The 23,232-nt window shown below is 49.5% G+C and overlaps 1 protein-coding gene across 6 annotated transcripts in view; it reads right to left on the reverse strand.

Annotated features, from left to right (window-relative positions):
- Positions 1 to 20,187: 20,187 nt before the first annotated feature.
- Positions 20,188 to 23,232, reverse strand: part of RAB3IL1 (RAB3A interacting protein like 1) — a 31,010-nt gene continuing 27,965 nt past the window's right edge. For all 6 annotated transcript variants that reach the window (XM_019485234.2, XM_019485233.2, XM_019485236.2 and 3 more), the window contains one exon: positions 20,188 to 23,070. In XM_019485234.2, the coding sequence (XP_019340779.1) occupies positions 22,988 to 23,070 (83 nt within the window). In that variant the 3' untranslated portion in view covers positions 20,188 to 22,987. The remainder of the gene's footprint in view (positions 23,071 to 23,232) is intronic.

The raw sequence follows: 23,232 nt of genomic DNA on the forward strand, positions 1-23,232 counted from the left end.
CTTATTTAGTCTGCAGAAGAGAAGACTGAGGGGGAATTTGATAGCAGCCTTCAACTACCTGAAGGGAGGTTCCAAAGAGGATGGAGCTAGACTGTTCTCACTGGTGGCCGATGACAGAACAAGGAGCAACAGTCTCAAGTTGCAGAAAGGGAACTTTAGGTTAGGTATTAGGAAGAACTTTCTCACTAGGAGGGTGGTAAAGCACTGGAACAGGTTACCCAGAGAGGTTGTAGAATCCCTATCCTTGGGGTTTTTTAAGACCTGGCTAGACAAAACCTTGGCTGGGATGATGTAGTTGGGGATGATCCTGCTCTGAGCAGGGGGTTGGACTAGATGACCTCCTGAGGTCCCTTCCAACCCTCATGTTCAATGATTCTATGAAATGTAGGGCTAGAATGAATCTCCAGAGATCATCAAGTCCAACTTCCTACTTGAGGCAGGATCATCCTGATCCAGACCATCCCATACAAGCCCTTGTCCAAGCTGTTCTAAAACTACACAATCAACCCTGTTGCACAAGTGCCAGGCATATTGCCTCAAGACACCAAAAGCACCCTAACCTACCACAGGTACAGCTGAGCAACAAGGGCTGTCAGTGTCCTGCCACTGCAACAGCTGTTAAAATGCACTTGAGAGATGCAAAGAAAAGGACCATGCCCCCGCTATACAGGAAGGCAAAAACCAATCTGATCATGGGGCAATATTTCATCCTGATCCTAAATATGACAATTGGTCTGATCCTAAACAGGGGTAAAAGCCCCTAATCAGAAACTGATGGGGTTTAGTCACATCAGGAGCATTGGCACACCTCAGTCAAAATCCCCAGCCTTGACTGCAGCCAATGCTCAATTCTAAGGCAGGCAAAAAACAACCCCGACACCTGCAGCAAAAAAAAGGAGGAAAAATTCCTTCCTGGACCCACGCAGCAACCAGCAAAACCCAGAAGCATGAGAACAATCAAGCACCCTCTATTCTATTCTAACCTGTGGAGAGCACACCTAACTCCACATATCACTTGACAGCTAGAACTTGTCTTTCTGTATCCACTCCATAAACTTATCCTGGCTGCGTTAATTAAGTGATCAAAACACTCCTCTATTCTGTGATCAGTTTCCTTAGCCATTAAAGTGGAATAACAATATTTGTCCATGTGACAAGACGAGGCTCCAGGGGTGGCTGTGATACCTCTGGTGGCCACGCAGTTCCCAACCCACTCTGGCTCCTCAGGGACCCTCCCTTCTCCTCTTTCCTGCTATGCCTTGATAGAATTATTTTCTGTTGTAAAAGGGAGGCTCCCCAAGGGTCCCTGAGTGAGACTTAGTTGGCTTTGGTCAATGGGTCCCTCCCAGATCCAACTGACCCCCAGTCCTGCTTTTCAAGCCTTAAGTAGGACCCCTGTGTGGCCCCATCAGTACCTCAGGGCATCAGTCTCCCTAAGGGCTATTCATGGTCTCCTTTCACCCCAACAGCTACAACCATGCCTCACAGATGTTACTTTGTCCACAGTCTAGTCCTCTTGTAGGGGCCTCAGCTTTAACCCCTCTTTTCTCTGGCTGCAAGCTTCCAGCCCTAGCCCACTGATTCAGGCCCAGTTCTCTCAACCTCAGCCCTCTCTGGGCACCTATACATGTGCCAGACATCTGCTCCAATGTGTCCTAATTAGCATGTATCAGAGCAGATTCAATTAATCAAACAAGCTTTAGTGAAAGTGCCCCCACTGCTATTTTGAAGCACAGGATAATAAATACACATGATTCTGCCGGTGCTTTAATTAGAGCAGCTCTGGAAGCTGCTCAAAAATACAAGCAGCCACTTCAAACTCAAATACTCCCCCTCTGGATCATCAGACTATATCAAACCACCTCCCCATTTTCTGGCTGTCTCAGCCTTGTGAGCACCTGCCATGGTTTGCTGCTCCCACTCCCGATCAGCCTGAGCAGGCAAGAGTTCGTCTCCCTGTTGAGTTCAGGGATGCACGGTCCCTCTGCCTCAGGGACCCAGGCTTACATCCCCAGGGCTCCTTTCTTTCTGGGCAAGTGGTCTCCCCCTCAGACTCCCTCTGGAGTCTGGGGGGGTATGTCCCCCTCAGACTCCAGAGCAGCTTAGTGACATTCTCCAGCTGAGCTATGGTAGTGTTCTTGCTGCCTGACCAGAGCTCTGCCCTACTGTCCAACTGCTAGATAGCTTGCCCCACAATAGGACCCCTATGGGTCCCTGACTGCCTATTCCCTTGCAGCCAGTCTTTAATGCATTCTTCCTCCACCTGGGGACCTCTCTGCTGCAGCTTCAGAAGCCCCTGTCCCCCTGTTATAATCCATGTAGCCATTTGAGATCTAGGGCTGAAAAGAACTCAAGTAATTTAAGTATTCCATTCCCCATTCTCACCACAGTGTTATTCAGCCACTTGCAAGATAAAGCAGCACTGTAACAGAATAACCCCTAGAACTGTTTCACCCAGAACGATCTGTAATACTTAATTTATTATTATAATAGTCATAGTGGCACCAATCAGGAAGCAGAATCCCACTTGGCTAGGCACTGGGCCTCTAATAAAGCACTCCATGCCCTGAACAGTTTACAACACAAACATGCGATGAGATGCAACAATAAGAACCAGGGGTAGGAGAAGACAAAGTAACAGTGAAGTGATTGTATTTGCTTTCATCTGCCGTAGTTGTGACATCACTTCACACCAGCTTGGAAGTACTATGGCCCCCATTTGATAGATAGGAGAAGTGAAGTGACTGATTTGCCTGAGGTCACAAAAGAAAGTTAGCGGTAGAAGTACATTGCAAATAAACAGATTCCTGGTCTCTACTGCCCAAGCTGCGAAGCCATCCCCTTTTTGGGTTCTCACCCCATGAGAGTGTCTAAACCACCTCTGCTGTGAGAGAGTACCTCTGAGGCACATGCCTTACCTGTTCATGCCTGGTCCGCGTGCACCAAAGCAGCAAATGAGGCAGTGAAGCTCCCCACAGGGCCACCTTCGCAATTGCTCTCCAGCACAGCAGAGCCAGAGAGCTCAGGAGCAGTAGAGGATTTGCCTTGCAAGTAACTTCACAATGCAGAACAGAGCAGGTGTGTAAGATGTGCTTCTTAGCAGCACTCTCAAGAGCACCACAAAAGCAGCCTGGACATCTTCCATACTCTGCTGCAAACTCAGTGACAATCAAGTGTAGTCATGAACACTGAAGCTGGTGCAGAGAAAGGGGCTTGTGGCTTAATAAAGTGACATGACCCAGTTCTTTGCATCCAACCATAGGCACAGAGGCGCTCATGTACTTGTGCGCACTGACAGCTGTATTGGTACTGTTCACAACAACCAGCACTATACTTGAGATCATACAGCGAACTAGTGGCAGAGCTGGATCTGGAAATGCTGCTCTCCCTGGCATCAGGTCTCATTCTGATGAATCCAGGAAGCCAATGCCACACCAGGAGAAACCATATGTTTGGCCACTTCTCATCACGTTACAATGGGTGACCACATGTCTCACGTGGATTGACACAAGCTGCTGTGGAAAGAGGTTAAAAATCACACTGATGTGCATTTATCTCGACAGTCTCAGGATGGGGACGGGGGAGAGCAGCAGCATAAATGCCAACGTATGTAAGAAATGCCCCCAAACTTAACATAAAAATCTTGATAAGAATGCTCTTTGTGGCAGGAAAAAGAATTAGTAAGGGAGCAGGAAAAACAAAGGAGCACTTTCTGTTGATTTGGCCTTTGCACAAGGTAAATACATGTATGGAAACAGGTATTTGAACTAATATATGTCTGCACAGCTCATTAAATTTCAAACCAGTCCAGCAGGCATGGCACCTTATTTCCATGCACTGTCCCTATTTTAAGGCACAGCTGAGGACAAATAGAATCAATGAACGCAATAGCTATGAGCACTGTAGACTATTCAAATACAGTGGCAGAGTCTGTGCTGCCCTCTGGTGCGTAAGTGAAACCCCCATTAAATTCACACAGCCAAGTTTACTCAGAGCATAACTGAACTCAATCTCCCCCTGGTTCCCCAGAGGTTAAAGCTATGGAGGGAATGTGAGCTCCAGAGCCCTTCAGCCCTTGGTTTGCTGTTCAAATCCAAGCCAAAACCCTTCCTCACTGAAAGCTATTGCCATACAATGGGTTTTTAGTGGCCTGTACAGGTAGTGGATCCCACTTCATTTGCTAGTAGGTTTGATATCCATCTTGCAATGGGTATTTTGTAGGTCCTTCACTGCACAACTGAGATAGTAAGAGAACAATGAGCATGGGGGGACCTGAACTTGTCCAAATCTGTGGTTTCCAACAAACCCATCAGGTAGGCCAGTTTACATTTCAACCATGCTCTATGTCCCACCAGGGATTCAGTCTGGTGGCTTCTTGGAGCTAGCCCAGTCACAATGCTGGAGCAATTGAAACCAGTAATTTCTGCACTTAGGTGACAATGCTGGCACATGTCTATATGAAGGGCATCGGTCCCTCTTCTGCCTCCGATGAGGTTCCAGCTGTGCTTTTTCTAACACCTCATCCAGGTCCCACTGAGTCCAAAGACGTAAGTAGTAAGGTCCTCCTGGCACTACCCTGAACAGCCATCTTCTGTGTTCTCTGTGACTGCACAGCCCATATCCTGGTATTTTTGCTTTCCTGTGGCCAGGCAGGGCTCCTATAGCTTCCAACTCCCTCAGCCCCAGACCAGTGAGCACAGTCTAGGTTTCCCTGCTCAAGTTCTCCTTTCAAGTTGCTTAGCCTGAACCTCTGCCCCCTTTTTCTGGAGGTGTACATTATCTTGAACATCAGTTGACATTTGTTTCCTTTTGTCCCTTGTCCCTTGATGAAGGTAAGGAGGTCTTGGATGTCCTTATGGGTACAGTCCATTTGGGGAATGGTTGGGGCTTATTTTCATTCACTGCCCAACATACCCCACTCCCTGTCCCAGTGATGTGAAGAGCCACACTGCCCACCCCTCGCTTTTCCTTATGACACCAGAAATTGCTGGTCCCAATCAAGTGGTTTGCCTGCTTGTACCCAACTTTCTCAGACCAACTCCCAGGTTAGCACCCATTGATCTCTCTCAGTCTTCAGTATCCTCTAGCACTGGAGGAAGGAAGACTTGACCCAGGGACCCCCAAATCCACCCATTCCCCTGGGTTGCAGCCCAGGACTCCCATCTCAAGCAGCTGGAGTCAGCTTTCCATCAGCCCTTCATGACTGCTAGCCTCGATTCTTCCAGAAGGCACGGTCTCTCCTGCTCTTCTTCCTCATCTGACAGGCAGCTCTCCTGCTGTCTGCAGCCATGTGAACCTCCCCTCAATGGCTCCTTTTTGAGCCAAGCTTTTCAGCTGGACAGCCCTAGTATCACAATTCCTCCTATCACCTCATAGCCAGCTCCAAAGCTCTAGTCAAGCACAAAAAAAATACAACCAGCCTTCTACTGTCAGGTTTTTTCCCTCCAGAGAGCCCTAGGTATAACAATCAGGGCAGAGTGAATAGGGCTGGCTACCAGGTATCCTAGCTCTTAAAGGTCCTGGCCAACATCCTCCTGGCCCTAGCCAAGCTGTCAATATACCTGGACAGGAAGTAGGCTCTGGCCCCATCCCTATTTTGTCCTTTAGTTGTCCCAAGAGATCAGTGATATGCCCTTAGTGGCCCCCCTCATCAATGGGGGCTTATAGCTCCACTTGGTGGGCTTTGGCCCATGTTCTGGAAGGGTGCACCAAAAGGTCTGGCTCTTACAGAGGTAGGCTGCAGCATTACAGATACCACATGGATCCACCAGTCTGCAATCTTCCCATCTTCTTCCCACAAATGACTTCTCTCACCTGCTCCTGAATCTGCCTTGGTCAGGTGTGCATGTGTGTGTACACTCCTTCATATACAGTTATGGACACAAGCACTTAGGCGTATATGCGTGCACCTAGTCTAGGCAGATTCAGGAGCCTACCATTGCAGGGTAGGGAAGGAAAGGCATTTGCTAGAAAAAGGGACTCAGAAGCCTTTCCAAACTGCAGCCCTCAGCATCCAAGCCCCTCTGCATGTGAATGCACATTGATAGGTGCATTTATGCAGGCTTGCATACTTTGGAAGAGCTCTCAAGTGTCTCTCTGCTGCCAGCACTGAGTCTCAAAAAGCAGCATTGGCCTCCTGAGAGCCAGATCCACCAGCTGTGAGGTGGGGCAAACAGACAGTGCTCTGCCCATAGCTCATTCCAGGCCCAGCAGTAATTCCTAAAGCTCTGACAGTATCTTCCACCCCCATACAGCTGTAGATCCCCACTATGTTGGGGGTCCTCCTAGGCTCTCCATCTGAGGACCTTGCGTTAATCCATCCCCAGACACATCCCTGTACACACAGGGCATGCAGCCCCCAGCCGCCTAGAAGTTGGACAGCCCTTATCTAGTCTGATCCTTGCTCAGAGATGAGAGAGAGAGACGGTGGCAGGATGGAAATGGGGGTGAGGGGAGGGGTAGAAAAGAGTAATGAGAAGGGCTAAGGCTGTGGGAGAAGAAAAGCAACTTGTCAGCTCTCCTTGCCTTTGTCCGCATTACTGTTACTGCTGCATTCATTACCTTTGCCATGTTGTCACCCTGCCTAAGGGTGTCAGTCCTAGGAACACTCTCCCTGCTAAACACTCAGCAGGCTCCTGTGCTTGGGTCTCAGCGTGCAACAGCTATGAGGTCTGAGACCTCCCTCTGTCTGAATAAGCTCACCACCATCCCTCAATTGCTCTGGGCTACTCGCTGAGCACAGGTGCTCTGTCTGGTACCTCTTCGTGGAAGTGAACCCACCTGGCTGACCAGCCCAAGGCTCTCAGGACCAGAACTCAGTTTGGACCAGAGCCTTGTTTCCCATCACTCCAATCCCATGGGCACTTGACATCAGCAGACCCACAGATTTTGCAGGAGCTCAAAAAGCCAGTCACTATTTATTTTAGCTAGCACAAGAGATATCAGCTGTAGACAAAACAATGAACTTCTACACACATCTCTGCCTCAGTACCTTCATCTTTCATGAGCTTTACTTCAGCTTAGCTTAAAGTCATTTAAGGAGTCCAGGATCCTTCCTCTCACTACGACCTTCTGAAATATGGAATCTTTCTCTGTCTGTCTCTGTTTTCTCCTCTCTGCAGCCCATTTCCTTCCAAAATCTCTCTCTCCCTCTCTCTCTCTCTCCCTAAAATGGCCAGTAAGAAATTATTTCTTCTATAATCTCCCATTCCCTTTGTCAGGTGGCTCCCAGATCAGCCTCAGGTGATCAGTATCACCCACCAGATCATCCATTGCTTAATTACCACAGTCCAGAAATTCAGATTTGCCTAGAGTAATAGCCATCTTTTAGTTTGAATGATCTCTATTAAACAGGCAATCATCAAATAGCCCTCTATTGCTAGCTCTGTGCCACAAGCAAGAATTTTTTTAATGTCACTCCTGTAGGTTTTTGATGACTACTTAGGAAAAAGACAATTGAGAAGGCAACCCGGTCCCCATTCAAATGGATACAGATGCACCTAGAGTAAGGGTGGGCAAAATATGGCCTGTGGGCCGAATCCAGCCCACCAAGGAATTCTCTCCAGCCCATGGTTGGCCCTCAGCCATGCCCAGCCCAGTTGCAGGGGGCAACAGAGGCCATGGTGCATGCAGCCGGTTCCACCACCCCTGGGTGTGCAGTAGGGCAGAGGTGGCATAGCGGCTGGGCTTGGCTCCCCAGCAGCCTCCATGGCAGCGATTTGCGTTGCCCACCTGACACTGCCAGTCTGCCCCACAGCCACCACTAGGTGCTCTGGACAGAGCAGGTGGGTGAGGTCTGCATGAAAACTGGGCCAGAACCGGGGGCAGGGTGCACTCAGCCAGGTGGATGGGATGCGGCCATGGATGGGCAGGGAACTGTGTCCAGGAGCAGTGACCTCGAAAGCAAGTGAGCAGCATCAGCTTCAGGGTGAACAGCAGCAGGGTGCATGGCAGTGTGGCCTCATTGGTTAGATACTTATTTAACCCACAGGCTGAAGATGCTGGCTGTGAAGCAGGGTGCTTTCATAGGGGCCTCCATCTCCTACCCTTCACTAAGAGGAAGGTCCCTCAGCCTGCACCTTCATTAAGGACTTCTGTCCTGGTACTGACACCAGCAGCAAGGAGTCAGACATTCCCTGTTTTGTAGCAAGAAGGAGACACCTAGGACAACATGGGGGAAAAAAAATGGTGCATGCCCATTTTGGCTGCTGTTCCAACTCAGGCCTTAAATATTTACAGATTTATTTCTGAAGGATAGCTCTTCAAACTTCTGATTTAGGGGACTCTCCATCTCTGTCTAGCAATATGCCTTCCTCACATGCTCCTCAGTACGATTCTCAAACTGCCTCTCAGGACAGAATGACTCTTCTGTATTCACTGCACCCCATGGCTGTTCCTAGCAGACCTCTCTGTGCACCTCCTGCCAAAATTTCTCCTTGAAAGACTAAGCACACCTCACATCTATTCTGTACTACAGTTATCTTGTTAAACACTTTTTGTAAGTATATCCTAACCTTGCTCTATGCAGAGAGTCTCTTCTCATCCCCCATCTGCAAACAGACTCCATGAACACATTCTGAGTCTGTGACAAGGGTGCAATAGAGAGGGGCTTTAATTCCATGTTTTAATTGGCCTTCTGCACCTTGAAAGCAATACTCCCACCTTCTGGCTTCATCTTTTTCTTTCCAGCTCAGTTTTCCCATGGTATTCAGTCTCCCCCTGCTAACATTAGTTATATTGCTTTCCAGAACACATTTTTCTTCTAGGAAACACAAGGCACATCTACACAAGATACATTAATGCCAAGCTGGGGGAGTAGTACATCCTAGTAGGACTAGGGTTCAGAGTGACCTAGACAAATTGGAGGATTGGGTCAAAAGGAATCTCATAAGGTTCAACAAGGACAAGTGCAAAGTCTTGCACTTGGGACAAAACAATCCCATGTGCTGGTACAGGCTGGGAGCTTACTGGCTTGGCAGCAGCTCTGCAAAAAAAAGAGGACCTGGGGGTCACAGTGGACAATAAGCTGAATACAAGCCAGCAGTGTGCCCTTGTTGCCAAGAAGGCTCATTGGTAGGTGTGTTGACAGTAGGTCAAGGGAAGTGATTATTCCCCTCTATTCAGCACTGGTGAGGCCACATCTGGAGTACTGTGTTCAGTTTTGGGTTGGGTCCCTCACTACAGAAAGGATGTGGACAAATTGGAGACCCCCCAGCAAAGGGTGACAAAAATGGTTTGGGTGCTGGGGCACATGATTTATGGGGACAGGTTGAGGGAACCGGGCTTATTAACTCTAGAGAAGAGGAGACTGAGGGAGGATTTAATAAGAGCCTTCAACTACCTGAAGCGGGGTTCAAAAGAGGATGAAGCTAGACCAGTGGTCTCCAACCTTTTAAAGTAGATCACCTTTGGCATTTAAAAGCACCCCAAGATCTACTGTGTGCTGCCATCATCCCTCCCCACCCATCCACCAGAAAGTCTGTGGGGTGGGAAGGTGGGGGGGCAGACTGAGGCAGAGGAAGAAAAAATTATTTGGGGACACGTCTCCCCAGCAGGTAAGTCCTACCCAGCCGGGGCCCCACTCAACTTACCCCTGCTCCTGCCCCTACAGCACTGTCCCTCATCATGGGGGCCTCAATCAAGCCCCCGCCCCTTCCATCCCCCACGGACTGACCTGCTGGGCTGGGGTGCACATGTGCATGCATGCAGGCACTCAGCCCCCCACCTCAGGCTTGGATCAACTCCAAGAGGCTCCGAGAGCTACCAGTGGATTGAGATCCACTGGTTGGTGATCACAGAGATAGACTGTTCTCAGTGGTGGCAGATGACAGAACAAGAGCTACAGTCTCAAGTTGCAGCAAGGGACGTTTAAGTTAGATAGTAGGAAGAACTTTCTCACTAGGAGCGTAGTAAAACACTAGAACAGGTTACTCAGAGATGTGATGGAAGCTCCATCCTTGGAGGTTTTCAAGACCTGGGTAGACAAAGCTTTGACTGGGATGATCTAGTTGGGGATGGTCCTGCTTTGAGCAGAGGGTTGGACTAGATGACCTCCTGCGGTCCCTTCCAACCCTAATTTTCTATGATTTCTATGATTAGCCAAATTTAATGTGCATTACACGCACACATCTACACATGTGGGTCCTTAATTTGCACTAACAATGGCAAAATGAGGCTAATCGTGCCTAAATTTGATACCTGCAAATGCAAGTATCAAATATTAGCACGCTTAGTCAAAGCACATTAATGCAGGTGTAGACACAACCTAGCACTAGTGCTGGATCTGCCCAGCCACTAGGGGTACATGGCAGGGCTGCAGGGACTTGGCACTAAATGTAGTGCCAAGTCTCTGCACATGTAGACACCTGCCAAAAATCGCTTAATGCTCATTAGCTTAATGCTCATTAAATTTAGTCGTGCTTAAACGTACATGTAGACACGCCCACAGTAACATAGCGTAACTAGGAGTAGATGAACAAGGCTCCAGCCTCATACCTCCAAGTTAGAGGGGGTGCTATGGGGACAGTATCCAGAGCTTTTGAATCTCCAGGGTCAGATATGATTCTCCAGCTCTCACCCCTGCTAACACTCAAATATTGCTAGTTTTGCCTCTGAAAAAACACAACCTCCCCTAAGGCACTTAATTTATGTTTATGTGACTGCCTCAAAGTGCAGCTTTAATGTAGCTGCTCACGTTAATAGCACATGGAAGGAGCCAGATTTCAGCCCTGAAGTAACTGAAGTGAACACAAGATTCCTGCTTTAATGACCCCTACTGAGTACTTAGGACTGCAGTCCTGCTCAGGATGTTCCTGAGAGAGAACAAAATCCCTGCAACTCACCAGCAGCTCAGCCCCTACAGAGCACGGAGACCATCAGCTCATTGGAGCGCATCTGCAGCTCAGGGGATGAGCCCACAACAGCACAGTGCCTGGCACAGCGTCTGCTCATGCAGGTCCACACCCAACTCCTGCTGAAGCCAGTGGGCTGACTCCCATTGATTTTGACAGGAAATGAATGAGGCCCCAAGCTCCTACCACATGTTCTTCAACTGCTCTCTCACACAGTCCTGCTGCCCCACAGAACTGCCTACGCCAGAGAAGGGCTGGCAACCCTGCACACTGAGAAGTGTTATCCCTCATACAGATTTAGATCGGAGCAGCACTAATCACAGGAGCCCTCTGATAAAGCTGTGCAGCAAAAGGAAGCTAATGCAAGGATCAATGTTCAATAGGCCTGGACAAGAAACAGCCCTCAGCCTGGAAAACCCCAGCTTCCAAACTCATAACTCACTCCAAAAGAAAGTGCAGGTGTTCAGCGCTGTCAGAGATCCACACCTTTAATAGTGGAGCCAGCAGGGGGTAGTGGCACAACTATCTGCCATTGCTAAAACAGCACAGGTGCTGGGGACAGAGGCAGACAGTATCCATCTTCCAAGGTGTCTGCTTCCCTCAGAGCCTACCTACCATCCTTTGTCCTTGCCTGTGCCTGTTCAGCATGGGCCTCATCTGCCCTTCACTGAAGGCAGTGCAAAGGCCTCCACAGACTTCACAGAGCTAAGCCCACTGTGAGTCTAGGGCCTGCATCACCACCCTTCCCAGGCTTTATGGCCAGGGTGTGATAGGTTACAAACTAGAAAGTTTCCAGCCCTAAGTTCCTAGGGTCTAAAACCACTCAGATGCATCTGCCCCCTCAGTCTAGCCAGAACAGGTCTGCTCACCTGCCCGTCTCAAACATCTATGAATCTGCACCTGGGCTGCCTTTCACTTTGCCCAAGTCACCATTAGCCTTTTCCTGTTGTGACTGAGGGAGTGCTACAACAGGAACTCCAGCAACTTCCTCTATCATTTGTTCCCCTTTCCATGAAAGCTCACTAAGGAAAGTGGATCTGGTGGGAAGGAGTGACCCCCCCCCCCTTTTGCCTAAAATGGGATGCATAGGCAGGGGATATACCTGCCTTGCAGCAGCAAGGGACACTTTCACCAAATTCGGGAAGGGAAGCATGATTTTGCTTCAGTTGAAGTCCGTGACAGAATTCCTGTTTGCTCCTATGATGCAGGATCAGGGCCACACCGAATGCACTTGTAGAAGAGACAGCCCTAGGAATCAGACTGTGGTAGGCAGCAGCAGCTCCCTGGGGCTGCTGTACCCAGACTGTGGCTGTTTTGCAGCCAGAATTGTTCCCATAAGGAGCATGTGAGGAGATAATATATGTAGCATGGGGACAAGGGGCTGGACATCAGAGTTATTGTGGGCTGTGTTCCCAACTCTGTCACTGCTTTGCCACTAAGCCAATGTGGTGAACCTCTCCAGGTCTCAGTTTCCCCAGCTCCAATAATTCATGCCTACCTCCCAGGAGGCATGTGAGACTGTAATCATGCTTGCAAAGTGCACAGTGATATTACCACTCCCCAGTGCTTCAGTCTCTGATTTTAGTGGGCATGGATCCCATGCTGAGAGGAGAAGGCTTCAGCTTGGTAAGGCTCCAGCCCACCAGATGATGCTGATATAAAGGTTACTCCATCCCAAGGAAGCTCTGTCTCTCAATCTGTAATACTCAGCCTGAAGAGGAGTCAAGACCAAAGCATGCCAGTGTTTACAGGGGCCAGTTTAGCGGCTGGCTGTCCCCGAAAGATTTGACAATCCCCTGCATAGGTTTGCTAAAGGCCCACTCACTCCCCAGACTCCAGCACAGCCTGAAAAGCAGCCCCCTAGTGCGGTGCACAAGCTGCTGGCACTGTACTGGAATGTGGCTCCTTGGCATGGGGCCGTGGCACAGCCTTTTCCTTCCAGCACTCAAGAGGGTGAGCTCCTTGGGTGCCTGCTAAGCAAGTAACTCCAGGTCCCACACAATGGATATAAGTATCTTAGGCAGGATCACCTACCCTCACCAGTATACATGGAAACAATACACTGCTAACATGTCTGGGGGAAGGTGAACAGTGGGTATCCACTATAGATCACCACTTTAGCACTACCCATCTAGAAATGCCAGCCTCGGAACAATGCCATGCAGGTGGATTTGCTAGAGCTGCCAAGCGTCAGTGGCAAATGCCTCAGCAAACGTGCCTCATTTTCAGGGCTAGAAACGGATTTTGGGGGCTTAATTTAAATCTTTCAAGACTTTATAACTAGCTTCCCAGTGGGATGACTTTGTATCAGACCTATCATTTGCCCAGAGTTAATAGTTATAATCCAGCTGCTTCTGGGAGATGTGGCTACCTAATCCATAGTGCCACCTAGTGCATGAATAGAGAATAACCAAACTATTCATTACTGTCTGTTATCATCATTACACCAAAGGGCCACATTGTGCTGAACAGAGTGCGAGTCCTGTCCAAGACAGGTTACCACGTATCACATACAGTTAAGATAAATGAATAACCTTATATGTACAGAGCACTTGAAGGATGACAAAGCACCCTGCCAGTGGGAGTCAGGTTTATACTATTTTAACAGGGTGCTTAGAGAGGAGAAACTGCAGCAGCTAGAGCCCAGGCAACTAGCAGGAGCCAGCTGTAAGAGGGAAGGCAGCAAGAAGGCACTGCTGCTTAGGCAGTAAGTGGTCCATCAAGGTAAAGAGCACACATGCAGCCAGTCTGGGGAAGTCACCTAACCAGAAAGGGACTGGGTTTAGGAAATATATAAACCCAGGGTCTGAATCAGGGCAGTCAGTCTGGCCCTGCAGAGAGAGAGCGGTAGCTGAACAACTGGCTGGAATCCTGTTATACCTGGGAGCTGTAAACAAGGGGATGAAGCTGGCAGGGAGCTGGGCCACAGAACCCAGACAAGGAAGATTTAGTTATAGAGCTGGGAGGCTTAGAATTGGGTTACAGCCAGCCGGCCTAGAGTTTGATTCATAGATGTTAGGGTCGGAAGGGATCTCAATAGATCATCGAGTCCGACCCCCTGCATAGGCAGGAAAGAGTGCTGGGTCTAGATGACCCCAGCTAGATGCTTAGATTGTAGCCAGTGTGCTTATGTTTCCATTTAAGTTTAAGCTTGTGGATCAGTCATGGCTAGCAAGGGGGTGATGAGAAGGCAGCAAGGGGATGCCTGAGGGGTGCACTGCAATTTAGTGCCTGAGAGGTGTGTGAGGTCTGCAACCCTGCCAGGGGCAGTGCACGGGACTCAAGCAGGCAATAGCAGGCCTGAGACCAAGAGGGCAGGAACACAAGCCCAAAGGGACATAAAGCAGGGTCAGGGGCCCATAGATGTGAGAGGGCAGAGACAGGGCCAGAGAGCCCCAAGCACAGATCAGAGTGGAGGCAGGGCTGGAAGGCCCAGCACAGAGCAGGGCAAGAAAGGAGCTGGAGCCCAGAAGCCAGGTCCAGCACAGTGGACCTTGGCTAGATGGCTCAGTGAGAGAAAGAGGGCAGTGAATGAAAAGGCCAAGGCCCCAACAAGATAGATTGATTGGACAGCAACTTCTGTGAGGCATGGATGTCACTACAGGGGAAGTTGGAGGCTATGAAACTTGCCCTTCAGGCAATTAGTGTAGTACAGCACAGCCTGTTAGCGTGTGAGGGCTCTCGCTGGGACCCCTGGGCGGCTTCTCTTTTCCAAGTAAATATTAAAATCAAGGCAAGGCAGGCGGGAGGAAGGGGAGGGTATCCTCTGAGCCAGGGTGGAACAGGAGCTGCATGGCCACCAGGGGGCATTACGGCCACCCCTGGGGCCTGGCCTTTGCTACAACTATGGAAATATTTCTGTCTCTGGTGCAGCATGTATGAGCTGTTCAACAGCGCACAGCAACACCAGGTACTAGTTTGTGGCATGAGCAATATCCCATCCAACAAAAACACTGGGGGGAATTTGGGAAGACAGAAATGAGATACCAGTTTGGAATCTGGCCAGGAGGCAAGACATCTCCATAGCCCTCTTATATCTAGTATTGGCACTGAGTGGCTACATACAGGATTAACGTATCCATGAAACCCACCATCACTCCCAGCTCCAGCTCAAGTGAGCTCAGGTGCTCAAGTGAGCTGGGATCTACTCTGTACTAGGATCATAAGGATAAATCTGGCCTCAATTGCTCCCTACAACACTACTTAAGTCCTACAGTATAAGACCCCATAGCTTTAGCTGTAGCAGTAAGTATAATTAGACCCAAGGTTCCTACTGAATCCCCTGGACTCTCTATAGTATGATCTGCATAAGTCACACTTATCATGCCAAAGTCCTTCCATGACTGTTGTTATTTAAGTTCCTGCTTTTATTTCCCTTGTCCAAGGGGATCAGCATGGATCTCTGCTCCTGTGAACTGCATTTCGACCCATGAAAACCATTTGACAGCACAACATCATCTCTGCAGTGGAAATCTAGCTCACTGTTGGCACATGAGGGAAAGAAGGGTGTGGGAGGGGGAAGAGGAGCTACAACCACCCTGGTTGACAGGGCCAGAAGATGATAGAGAAGGCTGAAGAATCACCAGATTATGTAGGAGTCTCCTTCTGAGTGGATGAGCTAAGCCAAGATGAAACCTTAACCAACTATTTCCAGTGCCAGTGCCCTCTTTTCCCTTGCTTTGCCCAGTGGGATGTTATGATTCCTTGTAGCTGTGAGCAGTAACATAACTGGGGGAGTGAGAAGGGGTGGTGACCAGGACAGCCACCCTGAGCACTGCCCTTGTTGAGGGACTCAAAAGTAGCCACTATCACAGCAGCGGTTCAACATGCCACCACTGTCTGTACTGCAGCAGCCCAGAGCTGCTGCATGTGTCGTGGCTGCCCTGCTATCCCTCTGCCTGTGGGAGAAGGCTTGAAGTAGCTGCCTTGGGGATTCCTTCAGTTAGTGGTTCCTGGAAACACCTGCACCTGAGGACCACAGCGGGACCTTCCAGTCCTGTGATCCTATTCGGGCAGTTTGGAAGGACCAGTTTGGGAATGTATAGTAAGCAGAGAGGAAGTTGATGGGGACCCATTGCTCAGGCTTTCTTAAAGCAGACTAGACCCAACTCCACATACTGATGGAACAGATGATTCGGTGTGTATATCTGCCATCCTTGACTCACAGCTACATTTACCACTTGGCTCTGTTCATGGCATCTGCTGCACAGTGTTTGAGTAACCCAAGCTAACCTTCAGGTGAGCAAAAGCTTGCTGGCACGGGGCTGCTATGCTGTCTCTGTGGGCACACCAGACATAAGTTGTGATTGGGGGTGGGGACCAGTGTGCACCGACCAAGCTCCCAGATCTATCCAAGAGAGAGTGTGAATGGAAGGGGCCTGAGGATTATTCCAATTTCACTTTTGTGAGAGAAAAGCTGCATCGTTCAAACAAGCAGCTTCCTAAATTTCAGGGATGATTTAGGAGCTGAGAAGCAGGCACAGCCCCAGCTGCTCCTCTACCTAGCAAGTGTTCTCTGCAAACTCTGTAGCCCCAGCCCCCTCTCAAGGGGAACAAAGGCTCAGTTGGGTCATGGCCATAGGATGGTTTGGCCATAGGCATGATCCTGCCTCAGGCAAGGGGCTGGACTAGTTGACCTCTGAAGGTCACTTCCAGCCCTGCTTCTCTATGGTTCTATGACCCCAGGCCCTCCTGCTTCAGGCCAGTTAGTACAAAAGGACCCCAGTGCAAGCACAAACTCCCATGAAAAAAGAGCCCTGGCACAAAAGGCCCCTGTGCCAGGTGCTGAGGCAGACACTCACCCTACCCTGTCCCCACAGTAGTGACTGGCACCAATGCCACTAGGGAAGGGAAGGAGACAAGGGCTGTGATGCTCAACCAGGTTGCCAGGGCATCCTGAGGTACTGGGAGATCCTTTCCAGGGTGCTTCAGGAAGGGTGAGGAGATAAGTAGATAAGGGCAGACTCAACTATCAGCCTATCAACACTGCCTGGCCTCTCTGCAAGGAGGAAAGTACTGTAATGAATTAGCTTTTGAAATGGGGCATTGCTCAATTCACAAAAGTTATAGAGGGGTGCCTTGAGTCTGATGAGATGCGCCTTGAGGCTACAAAGGTTGAGAACCACTGGTCTAAGGCAATGCTGAGAGCAAATCTAGCTGGCAGTAGGCTCAGGCCAACCTCAGCCTAGGCTACGCTGACCTCCCAACACACACACACACACTGTGTTATTGGTTATGGGAGATTATTTCCTTATGTGCCCGTGCTGGAGCACACCACTAAATGCCCAGCTAGAGTCTGGGTGGTCTCTTCCTCCAATGACCTCCTCATTAATCCAATTAAACCCTCAAGCCTGGGTAATCCCGACCTCAGTGGGGAGTTTAATGCTCTCACTTGGCACAGTCCACCAGTCCTATGGGAGGCTCAGTCACTTCATCTTTCAAGCTAATCCTGCCTCAGCAGGGAGAGTGAACCAGGAGCAACTCTTCATGGAGAAGGGAATGCCGATGTTGTGGCTGCAATGCACCCTACTCCCACCACACCAATTGATCGCTGAACCAACTGCCCAATTCGGGGGCAAGAAATTTTTTCCCCTATTACAGTGTGGGGAGTTGTGCCTTCTTCTAACACAGGGCATGACCCATCTCCCAGCATCTTCTGAGCATCTATTAACTATCTATTTCCCCCTTGTTGCAGTGGCAGGACACTGGCAGCTTTCTCCCTGCTATCGCCTATAGCATTTTATAGGGTGTTTTTGTTGTAGCAGATTTTGTTCTTGGCAGTTGTGGGCAAGGGCATGAAGTGGCCATTGGGGGGAAGGGGGGGAAATACCTTTGGGTAATGAGTGCCTATGAACACAGGTGCTTGGATTTGACAGCCTAGAAGGCCCCTTATAGCCCTGTTCCCACTGACACAGGATGTTACGAGCATTGGTATGACTAGGAAAATTGGGGGGAGAGGGGGAGAAGGAGGTCTCCTAATAGGTCTCTAGAGGGTCAGCCCACTGCAAGCAGCACTGCAGGCAGAACCCTGCAAATAGGTGTTGGGGGTGCTGGGCCTTGATGAGCAGGGTTCCCAATGATTAAACACCAAAGTATCTCAGCTCAGGTCCTACTACAACAAAGATGCAAAGTTCATGTCACAGAGCTAGAGAGGCCTTTCCTTTCTTTGGACTGTCACAACCCAATTAAATAGTGCCCATGTCACAAGCAAGTAAAACCATTCAAAGCAGTTTTTTTCTACACTAGGTTAACTAAGGGTTAACAAAATGATAATAACAGCTTCTTTGCTGTGCTTGTCAACAAAAAGAGATTTATAACTGCGACACTAACTAGAAATGAAACTTAGCCTTCTGTGCTTTACATAAATCATTATAACTGGTCAGAGAAAACAGGGAGTAGCCCTGTGAAATAACACCCTAGCGAAGACCGCTAGATAATTGGCGATTCTAATTAAATTTATGACGTGGCGAAAAGCAATTGGCTATTATACAAATAAAACCCACATACACTTCCACAAAGGAAAAGAAGAAAAAAAAAAGATGAAGGGAGACCTCCGCACACACCTTAAAAACCTCTGAACGTATGTGTCAGAGTAACTGACAATTTGATCACTTATCAGTGCCCCCCCGCGTCTCGACCCAATCTCAGACTTAAATCAACAACCTGCCGGCCCGACCTTTTCTGCCCAACCACCGAACTCTTATGCAGACCGACCTACGAACCCTAAGCTGTAACTAACCAAGTATCTCTGACCTCCGTTATTCACCACCTTGAGGGCGTGAGTAAATAATCTTGCTTTACAACCAATAAGCGTCTGCCTAATTAATTCCACTCCAAGCGTCACAAGTACCCGCCTGACGGCTTCTAAGGTCCCGACCCCCTCGCTGCAGTGCACGGCAGCGACATGGACAAGCACAGGGGGACTATAGCCAGCAGCATCAGCCAGGTGCCTGGACCAAAACAGAAGCAGTCACTTCTGCTTGCCACTGTGATTGTGAATACAAATGTGTTGCTGCTAGCAGCTGCCACCTTTTTTCATTTTCCCCTCCCCTCTCCTCTCCACACACACAAACACAAGTCAGTGCCTGGAGTGGTTATCCCTATTGCCCCCACCCCGTTATGCCACCGACTATGGCACCCCCATTAATACATCTGACTCTGGTTCCCAGTCTCCTGCCTCCATCCCCAAAACCAAGCTATGAGCATCTCACTGCCTTAACCAGCAGCAGAGGCTTGGCTTCTTCACACTCCAGTCCCATGGTGCTGAAGTTCCCCAGCAGGAAGGGCCATGTGCAGATGAAGGGGCACTGGCTGTTATAGCCCAGACCACAGGACCTCTCCTGCTCCTGCCAAAGGCAAGAGGTGTTTGGCTGTCAGAAACATTAAGCAGGCTCCACAGCTGATTATATAAAACTGTTACTTAGAAACCCCGGATACAGGGCACCAAGACTGGCAAGTCAGACATAGAGCCTCCAGGCCATAGTCTAAACTCCTCCAAGGTGGCCTGTTTCGTATGGGAGGACTGCATCCCCACCCACCCTGCAGCAGAACACAACCTTTGGGGTAACATGTTTCTTCCTACATTGACCTCCCCCAGCATCCTGCTCGCATTTTACTTGCCATGCTCCTTCGAAACTCCAGAAGGGGCACATAGCACAAACAATACTCAGGATAGGAGTCACTGGAACAGAGCATTTTCCACTTGAAGTACTACAAGCAACCAACTCCCTTGCAGCCAACAGCATCCTTCACCACTAAAGCCTGAGTAGGCACCCCGTAAACTAAATGGCTGATACTGTTGATGAGAGGATGCAGCTGACTCAAAACTATCCTGTGCATTTCAGCCACTAAAAGGAAACAAAGCTGCACATTCTCCTAAGACAGCTACTCAACTATTACTGTTCATTTCCTGCAGCATTATGGTGGGGTCTCCTTTTACCAATGCAATATTGGTTTCTTCTATGCTTTGCTTACTTCTCAAGTGCTGCAATGGCACCTCCTGTTTCAAGCATTCCAAGTATCCAAAGTGAACAGTGAACTAAGGATATATTCAGCAGAAGTGCCAGACCTATTCTTCCTTAAAATAGGGGGTGGGGAGGTGAGGGGAGACCAAAGCTCCATGCAGCCAGCAGTGGCAAGCAGCAGAAGCTTTAAAGAAAGAGTATGAAAACCAGGATGTGCGTACAGGGAGCCAATCCACTAGGACCTCCCCATCATACTGTCTGATCACAGACCACACTGAATCCAACAAACATCCACCAACCACTTTTTAGCCAATAAACTTCTCCCCTTTCCCCACACGATGTGGCCAATCCAAGTCTGAAATTGTGATTACCGCTTTGGGGAGACTAATAGCAAATGTTTATTTTCCTTTTATAAAGAGCAGGGTGCAGCCATGCTGCTGTTTAAATGGAGTGACTTCAGAATAACTAACAAACTGTATTACATTTAAAACAAGAGTGTATAGAACAACACCACTTTGCATTCATCTAACTCCTTTCATCCCAAAGTGCCTTACAAAATTATAAGAAAAACCAGAGGGATCATCTCACCCACCGCTGAAATGCAGCCACCTCCAGGGTGGAACGTGGCAGCTGATAATAGTGCACAGCAATATTATATAGCAATCTAGGGCAGGAGGTGAAGGAGAAAAATGGACCCAACAGGAGCTGTAAGGGAAAGGATTTACCTGAGGTGAAAATCTGCAACTGGGGAAGGGGCTCCCCGCTTTCCCTATGGAAAAATCCAAGGCCACATCCTCAGCTGACATCAACCTACACAGCTCTGCTGGAGTCAGATGCTGACTCACACCAGCTCAAAATCTGGCCTCCAGCCTAAATTTCCCCAGCCACACAGCCTCTGAGTCTGTACTCCACAGTGTAAACATATTTGGAGGAAACAGCCACTAATTTTTTCAGCCAGGATCAGCCATAGAATTATAGAGCACCCAGTTGCTGGAAAGCAGGAAAAGGAATGAGGGCTTGCACTCCTGCTGCATGGGGCTGGAGAAGCAAAATCCTAGGGTGACAACCAGGTGTCAGTGCTGCTTGCATTTCAAGCCAGCCCTGTTCTAAGCAGAAGGAAGCAATTCCTATAGGGAGCATTTCCAGTAACATGTTTCCCCAGCTGCACCCCTGGAGAGGGCTCGCATTTCAGATATTAATTTGCCCTCTGCATGCAAGCGGTACTATGTGCAACCACTGCTGTAAGGAAGAGAACCCCACTGGGCAGCAAAACAGCAGGTGCAGCCAGCATCTGCACCGTGTAGGAGAATTTCACCCTGTAAACCTCAGGGTTTACAAGTTCTCATGCAACGAGGCATGCTCCAAGGAGCACAAAAATTCTGCGGCCACTAGGGTCCACCATTATGGCTCCATTCCCTCTCCCCCTCCAAGGGCAAACCCAAGGTGGCTCACTCAGATGCATTTCCTTTAGATTTTTTCCAATGGTAATTTTTGTAGAAGGTCCTCCTAGGAGAGGAGGTAACACAACAGAGTCCGCTGAGATGATCCAGGTCCAGGCAGCACTGGGCCAAGTCACCGCTCTGTCAGTACCCTTAAAGTTGCATTCCAGAAAGATAGGGCCCAGCACTGCTGCAAGAGATGATGTAGCACTGCAAGACAGCAGCTGAGATGACCAAACAGCAGGTGAAGTTACTAGCTCAATTACAGTGGGCCCTATGGCAAGGACTGTAGCTTTATGAGGTTCTGTAAAGTCTCAGTTGAAGGCAAGGCAAGGCCTAATCCAGAGCTATGGGGATTTCGAAGAGCTTTGGATCCTCCTCCCAGTGACATTACATATATTCAGTGGGGTCTGTGGGGTAGGATGTCTCGTATAGGCACGTGCAGTAGCGTAACTAGCTGAGAGCTAACTGAGGGAGCATGGGAGAGGACTGGATCTACTACAGAGGTAAGTAACATCTATGGCCTGGGTTATACTCAAGGCCAAATGAGGTGACCCAGTACTTCCTTCTGGTCTTGTGCTGCATAATGGAGTATGGCAGCAGCAAATATCTGGGGCTAGCAGTTCCAGCTGGCCACTGAGCAGGGAACTGCCTGAATTGGGGTCTGTGGAGAGAGGGCACCTGGGGTTTATTATGGAAGAGCAAGAAGGTATATGTCTGCAGCCACTGCCTAGAACAGGAATGGGTGGAAGGCACCTGCCCACAGCTGGGGGTGGTTTATGGGGCAGAAGTGGCCCAGAGCAAGGCAACAGAGGGGCCCAGCAGGGTTTGCTGCTACCTGCAGGGACCACCACAAAGCACAGCTGTGCCAGCAAGAAATGCCAAGGTGATGCATGCAGCCCAATTCAGTTGACCTCAGCATAGCTGTGGTCAGCTCTCTGTTATGCAATTTCCCCTTCTGCATTATGACTGAGCCTCCAGGCACTGAGCTTGGGTCTCGGCTGTGACTCAATACTTCCCACCCCCACGCCTGCTCAATGATGGATTACAACACCAAATGCCAAATCCTGAGCTAAAAACAGAAACAAAACCCTCTTTGTGACTCAGCCAATGAAAAGCAGCCCTTGCAGGCTCCTTACTGAGGAGCAGGGAAGCACTAGGAAAACATGCTTTTCATGGCTCTCACTGAAGTTATTGTGTGGTGCTGGTGTTTGCAGGGGGCATCAGCCAGGGCTGGGCACACAGCTGGGCTGTAGCAGATGCATCTCTCAGGCAGAAGGATGGATGGGGGCCAAGATCCTCTCTAGCTCTTGTTCTGTGCTGGAGGGACCCACTGGCAAAATACAGGAGTCCCAGGACCTGTCATGGGGGGGGGGGGGGGGGGCAAGAGCCAGGGAACCCACAGAAGCAGACTGTGTATAAAATTTTAAAAACTAGCTACAGGCTGCATAGAGGGAGGGAGGAATAGAGTTCATGATGGGCAGAGGCCAGAGGTGGCCTCACCCCAGAGAACCAAGGACCTGCCCGGCTCCAGGGGTGTCCACATTTCAGTCACTGGCTGAACAGCAGCGAAGCCTTTGGAGGGGTAACTTGTGCTTCTCACTCAGTGGTTCGCTCCCAGCAGGAGAGAAAAGGAAGGGAGCCATGCTGGTGTAGATGTACTGTGTCAGTGGGTCTGTGCGGTAGAGCACATGCCCTTCATGCAAGGGCAACTCCCTCCGGCTCGTGTCCTGGCCTACATCTCGTTGGGGTAGAAGCCCAGCTTGGCCATGGACATCTCCCGCCTGAGCCGCATGATTTCCCAGTACATCAGCTCCACTGCAAAGAAAAGGGGCGGAAGGGTTAGTGAAATGCCTTGTGAGGCATCCACCCCCACCCCTTCCCTTCCAGAGCAATGGACCCAGGGGGCATGATGTCCCTCAAAGACAGCCTGTATGCACTGGAGCAAATCACAGGAGCAGGGCTCCACTGCTTGGCCAG

The sequence above is a fragment of the Alligator mississippiensis genome, chromosome 2, assembly GCF_030867095.1.
Source record: "Alligator mississippiensis isolate rAllMis1 chromosome 2, rAllMis1, whole genome shotgun sequence".
NCBI classification, from domain to species: Eukaryota; Metazoa; Chordata; order Crocodylia; family Alligatoridae; genus Alligator; species Alligator mississippiensis.